This window comes from Octodon degus, unplaced genomic scaffold (genome assembly GCF_000260255.1).
Source record: "Octodon degus isolate 3935 unplaced genomic scaffold, OctDeg1.0 scaffold00163, whole genome shotgun sequence".
NCBI classification, from domain to species: Eukaryota; Metazoa; Chordata; class Mammalia; order Rodentia; family Octodontidae; genus Octodon; species Octodon degus.
In genome coordinates this window covers 70200-76787 of record NW_004524739.1, presented here as the reverse complement: position 1 = coordinate 76787, position 6588 = coordinate 70200, and the positions used below count along the sequence as shown (strand labels likewise).

General features: G+C 49.5%; 1 protein-coding gene across 1 annotated transcript in view; it reads right to left on the bottom strand.

The window, feature by feature from the left end:
- Cnksr1 (connector enhancer of kinase suppressor of Ras 1) overlaps positions 1–3547 on the bottom strand; it is a 12093-nt gene extending 8546 nt beyond the window's left edge. The window contains exons 1-4 of the mRNA XM_023703083.1: positions 3460–3547; positions 708–865; positions 414–601; positions 169–175 (exon numbers count right to left, since the gene is read on the bottom strand). Coding sequence (XP_023558851.1) covers positions 169–175; positions 414–601; positions 708–865; positions 3460–3511 — 405 coding nt within the window. The 5' untranslated portion in view covers positions 3512–3547. The remainder of the gene's footprint in view (positions 1–168; positions 176–413; positions 602–707; positions 866–3459) is intronic.
- Between the last annotated feature and the right edge of the window lie 3041 nt (positions 3548–6588).

The window sequence follows — 6588 nt, the reverse complement described above, 5'->3', positions numbered from 1 at the left end:
GGCACTCACCACCACGCCCAGTCTCAACTGCTGTCTCAGCACCCACCAGGGGCAAGGCCGGCATGGGGGACAGATGTTGAACAATTACATTAATAATTTAATTTCAGCTGTCATGAATGTTATGAAATGGAGAGCTCTGACAGTGGATAATAGGGAAGGCTTCCCTGAGGAGAAGACATTTGAAATGGGACCTATAGGACAAGTGGCAGCCAGTGAGGGGGTATGGAAGCTCTCTAATAGCTGCCACAAACCGGAGGAGGATGGGAACCCTGGTGGCCCAGTGCCTCTGCAGACAGAGCGACTTCTTTCACCTGCTCTGCCAAATCTCAACAAGAGTCACTCAAGCTGTGTTTTCCTCCTCCTCCTAGAGGAGGCCAAGACGAGACGGGTGCCCTCAGCAGTCACCCCAGCCCAGGTACCTGTTGAGCCAGAAGAGAAGAGCACGAGCTTCGCGCACCATCTTTACAGCCGCACTGAGGACTTCCGCAGGGATCTCAGCAGAGTCCCCCAGGCATGCTTGGAACAAGCTCTGGAAGGCCTGGGTCCCGCCGAGTAGTGCCTCGGCCAGGCTCTGCAGGTTCTCTGTTTGTAGCCCAGTGCTCTGTGGCAAAAAGAGATAGGTCACCGCACTGGCAGCAGCCAGCCCCCTATGGGGCCTCTTACCAGGGTGGCAGATACTGCAGCCAGTGTGGCCAGTGCTCACTCACCAGGGCCCGGAGCTGTTCCACCCCATCCAAAATGAGCTCCTGGTGGCCTACAGGCCATACTGTCAGAGCCTCCAGGCCTCGGGGGCACAGCTGGAGCAAGTACTTGCCAGGCAGCTCCCAGTCCTCAAAGGGATAGTCCTGCAGGGAATCGTCCAGACCTGGAGGGACCACAGGGGTGAGTGTATGTGTGGGTGTCCTGATGTTTCAGGCCACCACTCTACCCCAGCAGAGCCCTTTTTCCTTTCATCTGTTGAAGACAATACAGAGCAATGGCTCTTGGTCCTTCAAGCAGCAGCAGCAATAGCCACCTCACTGGAGAACTTGCTAGAAATTTCCAGGCTTGGCCCCACAATGGCTGAAGCAGATGATACTCAGGGGCAGGGGCGAGCAGTTTGTGGGGATTCTGATTGTTTGTTTTCTTGTTACCGGGGACTGAACTCAGGACCTTGAGCTTGCCAGGCAGGCACTGTGCACTGAGCTGTATCCCTGGCCCAGCAGTTTGTGTTTTAACAAATCCTGCAAGTGACTCTGATGTTCCCTTAAATCTGAAACTAATGAATTAGAGGATAACTGCAGGACATTTAGAGTTCCCTGTTTGGGTTCATGGTAGATGGGTAACAAATAAAAGCCATCATATTCTTATTCAAACTCTACCACGACCTACAAGGCCCTTCATGATTGCACACTCCTACTCTAACCCACTCCGTGGCCTTTCCAATGTCCCAGCTCAGCCCCTCCATCTCTACACCTCAGTTCCAAAGCACCAACCTCTTGCAGCTCCTGGAACTCTTTTTGCCTCAGGTTCTCCGCATGTGCTATTCCTTCTGTCTGGACTGATATTCCAGCTCTTTCACTCCCTAGGGCGGGGTGGAGAGCCCTTCCTGATGTTCCCACCATCCCCTGACCACTTGACCAATCTCTTCTACTTTATCACAGTCTCTTAAAAGATCAGGCCTTAAGTAACCATTGGTCTCCAGCCTCTGGCACAAGCAGACATTCAAAAATAAGAAACATAAGCTAGGGGCCAGGGAGGTGGCTCAGTGGAATAAGTGCTTCCCTGGCAAGCGCAAGGGCCTGAGTTCAATCCCTGGTTATGCACAAAAAAGAGAAAAAAGAAACACAATCTACTGAGTGCTTACTTGGGCTGGGTCAAGTCCCCACCTTTCAGAACTGGAGACTGAAGCCAAAGGCCTTCAAATGGGCTACATCTTCAGCCCTTTTTAATGTAATTAATTAATTTAAAATTAATTTAATTTTAAATTAAAATTTAAAAAGGCCAGAGAGATATCTCAGTGGCATAAGCACCTATCTGACAAGCATAAGGTCCTGAGTTCAATCCTGGTACCAAAAAAATAAATAAATTAGGCCAGCCAAGTAGCTCAGCAGATTGAAGTGTCTGCAAGCAGGCACAGGGGTCGGGGTTCAATCCCTGGGGCCTGCCCCCAGGGTGCGTCGAGACAGCAATTGAGACTGGGTGTGGTGGTGCACACCTGTAATCCCAGCTCTTGGGAAGCTGTAAACAGGCAGGTCACTATGAGTCCGATGTAGTAGTGAGACCCTGAACACCCTGTAGACCCTTCCCTAAAATACAAAAAATAAATAATAAAACTTAATTTTTTTTTTAAATAGGGTCTCATCAAGGTGTTTAACTGCCCAGGCTGGGCTCAAATTTGTGATCCCCTGTCTCAGCTATTCAGAGTGCTATACTGAGTGCTATTACAGGCGTGCAATACAGTGCTTGGCATGGGCTGGATTTTAAGGGCTTTTTACATGTTGATCACGGGTGACCTCTGCTGCATTTCTAGTAGATGGTGACTACTCTAATCACCATGAAGCAAATGAGAAAACAGATGTGAATGAAGATTTGGTAGCTTGTGAGCTCTCGGAAGGAATTCTTCCCCTTCTGAAGCAGGCTTTATTGTTGGGGCCTGTGTGTGTGGGTGTATGTGGGTGTGTGTGATCACAGCTCTGTCTCACTCCCTGTGGCACTTCAGAGCACAGGACTGGGAATTCATGACCCTGTTGCTCCCTGGCTCTGGGCTTCCTAAGCGCAATGTATGGCTGTCTCTGTCCCAGTAGACCCCAACACTGTCCTACACATCCTTGGCACATCGTGACTGTCTCATTTTGGCAGCTTCACAGAAACTGAGGCCTGTGGTCACAAAGCTAGAGTATCTGCAGTTTTTGTCTCCCGGCTGTTTTCGCCCACAGCTCACAGGCCTTAAGTAGAAGCAGGTAGGAGCGCCTCTCCGTGGGGCGGTGTCACCCCCTTCAGTCTGGCAGGGGCTTCTGCTTCTCTCACTGGGAGCTCAGACTCGGGAGAGGGGAAAATGACACCAGAGCCGGCCCTGTTCCAAGACTGAGCAAATCACTTCCAGGCTCAGCATAGTTTCTGTTCTGAAAAATAGGCTTAACAAGCCTCTGGGTCCTGGGGCATCGGGAAGATGAAGTAGATAAAGGAGGCATGGGAAGGACACCCTTCTGTTTTCATTGGCCTGCCTCTTCCTCGTCACCCTGTGGCCTCTAGGATGTGGGGCGATGGGGGAACCCAGGTCCTCCCTTCTGGCTTCCCGGGCTCTCCAGGGTCATCGCGTCTATCTTCCCAGGCCAGTACGGGTACGCGGCAGACGCCCTGTAAATACTCGTTGACTGACTGACAGACTCCCCAGACTTTGGTTTTCCTCTCCCGATCTTCGGCCTCGGGACAGCACACAGGCTCCCTACGCTACACCTCTACCCCCACCCCACCTACCTCTCAGCCAGGCTGCCACCTTCCCGGGGGTCCAGGTCTCCACCGGATCCATGCCGAGCTCCGCCAGCAGCGTCCTGCCAGTGCAGGAATTTCCGCTCCCAGAGCCCGGGTCCGGGGCGGGGCAGGGCTGGGGCGGGGCCGCCACATACCTGGGCCCGGTAGTCGCCCAGGTGAGGCAGTGCCACAGCCATTGGCCCACCACAGGTCCACCTCCTGCCCCGCCCTTCGGCATCTTAATAAGGCTTCGGCAGCTGGGCAGCCTGGCCAGGCCGGCAGCGCCACGGGGTGTGACTCCAGGACTTGAGAGCTGGCCTGAGATCCTGCCCCAAACCAGCCTCAGATTCCAAGGGGGGGCCTTTGACCTGGGGCTCCCCCAAAAGGGGTCACAAGGTGAGTGATAAGCGCAAAGTACTGTTGACCCCAGGCAGGGGTCAGGGGGTCAGATCCATGACAGCTCTTGTTAGCAGTGCAACCCAGGGTCAGACCCCACCCTCTGCCTCTGGCCCAAATCTGTAAGGGACAGAAAGACCCGACTTCTGAGGAAGTAGAGTATGTGAGTGAATGGCTCTAAAACGTTTACACTTGGGGGTTTTAGATGTTTCTATTTCACACTTAGGCAGCCTGGTGAGGCTTATAGATCCTTTCTCAGAATAACACTTTTTTTAAAAAAAATTTTCAATCTTTTCTGCACTGGCGATATAGCTCAGCAGCATAAGTGTTTTCCTGCCAAGCACAAGGTCCTGAGTTCCATCCCCAGTACCTCCATTAAATGAATAAATCTTTTCTGAGATGGGATCATGCTATGTTGCCTTGGCTGGTCTCAGATTCCTGGGCCTAAGTGATCCTCCCACTCCAGCCTCCTGGGTAGCTGCAACCAGCGGTACAACACCACGCACAACTAGAATAACATTTTTTTAAAAAGAGTATCATGGTGGGTTGCCCCAATCACACTATTTTAATGAGAATATCTACTTTAGCATAAAGATAGCCTAGCAGCTGGGCTGGGAGAATACAGGCAGCAATCTTTGTGTTCACCCACATGGTGTGATGAACACCAGGGTGTATGCACATGCATCGGAGTGTGAGTGAGCGAGTTTCACCCATGTTACGCACTGTACTGTTTGTGTGTGTATATATATATAGTGTATGTATGTGTGTCTGTGTATGTGTGCATGGTGCTGGTGATCAAACCAAGGGCCCTGTACCACTGAGCCACATCCCCAGTGCTGTAATTTGTTTTATTTATTAATTTCTTATTTTTTATGTATTTGGTACAGGGTCTCACTATGCAGCTTCAACTCGTAGTAATCCTATTTTCAGCTTCCCCAGCACTGGGATTACAGGCATGCACCACTACACCCCGTCTTGGTGGCCAGCTCAGTGTGCCCAGGGGTGGGGCTGGCACAGCATATGATGCCAGGGATCAAACCCCAGGTCCTGCGCTTGCCTAAGCAGGTGCTTAGTCCTCTGAGCTATCTTGCTGGCCCTATAATTTATATTTTCTTTTTCCTTTGGTACAGGGTCTCACTATGCAGCTCGGACTCATAGTGATCCTCCTGTGTCAGCCTCCTCAGCTCTGGAATTACAGGTGTGCACCACCACACCTGGTTTCAGTGGCTGGCTCAGCGCCCAGGGCCAGTATAGCATGTGGTACCAGGGATCGAACCCGGGTCCAAGCACTTCCCAGACGGGCACTTAGACAGCCGAGCTGTCTCCACCCAGCCCTGTAATTTGTTTTATTAAATGTTTTCTTCTGTTTTTTTTTTTTAATGTATTATTAGCCCAACTCAGTACCATATCACATGAAATTTTGCTTTCACAACTTTGGGAGGTTGAAAGTCATCAGGAGACTCCACTACCTGTGTTGATCTGGATCATGTAAGCCAAAAAGGAGCAATATATGACAGATAGAGAAATCCAGGGTCCAGGGAGATAGCTCAGTAGAATAAGCACTTGCCTGGCAAGCACAAGGTCCTGAGTTCAATCCCCAGTACCACAAAAAGAAAGACAGAGTCAGAGACAGAGAGGAGTCCAGAATAAGGACCCTGAGTTGGATGAGGAGGAAAACGATAATGGAAATAAATATCTGACCAGTCAAAATGGCACAAAATGTCCAGCATTAGAACTAGGTTGGAAAATGTTATTAGGTTCTTGATGGGAATGAAACCTATGGGAATGCCAACATTACAGTTCAGTGTTAGGAATTGTAAGGAACGATATGCTACAAAATGTTTTGAAGTACACTAATAAAATCCAAGTAAATGGAACGGGCTTGGCGGAGCACAGGGACCACGGTTCGATCCCCCAGCACCACATGCCAGCCAGCTGCGCCCCCTGGTGGGCTGAGCTGGCCACACACACACACACACACACACACACACACACAATGTTAAAATTAAAAAAAAATCCAAGTAAAACATTTTATATGCATCAGTAATGTCTCAGTTACTTTTCTCTCCATTTTTGGGACAAATACCTGACACTCCACATGATGGAAAGAAAGGTTTATTTAGCTCAGTGAGTGGCGGTATCATTCCATACTCTGCTGCCTCCAAGGCATATGGCAGCAGTTCATGGCGGCAGAAAACGATGACAAGCAGAAGAAGTGCCGCAGGTGCAGCATCTATCAAGGCTCTCTTTTCCTTCCATGCTGACTGCGAAGATCCAAGCTTCTCCAAAGTTGGGCTACACAGATCAAGCTCCTCCAAGGAAGTGGCCCTGCTTTCCTCAAATCCTTTAAGTGCTGAGTCACTCTGGGGCGGGCCTCTGAGCCAATCCAGCTAAGCGTCCCACCCCTCAAGTTGACACAGTGTATCAGCTACCACAAGTAGTAGCACTCAAAAATGTATTTATCATGATACCTCACTGACTGAACTAAAAGCCTTCACAGTAGGACTTTATCATTCTAATGGTCAGAATCTAAAAGATTTATGGAGAATTGATAGATGTGGCATTGAGATTTTTTAGAACAATACTGACACTCCAAAAGATTTAGTTTTATACAGAAAATAACCACTAGGAAGACAGTATGAAATGTGCTAATTATTGAAATTGTCCTACCAATTGATTTGAAACTGTCTCATTGCTATTTGTCTGTCAATAAAATTATGGGAAAAATAAATAAAATTT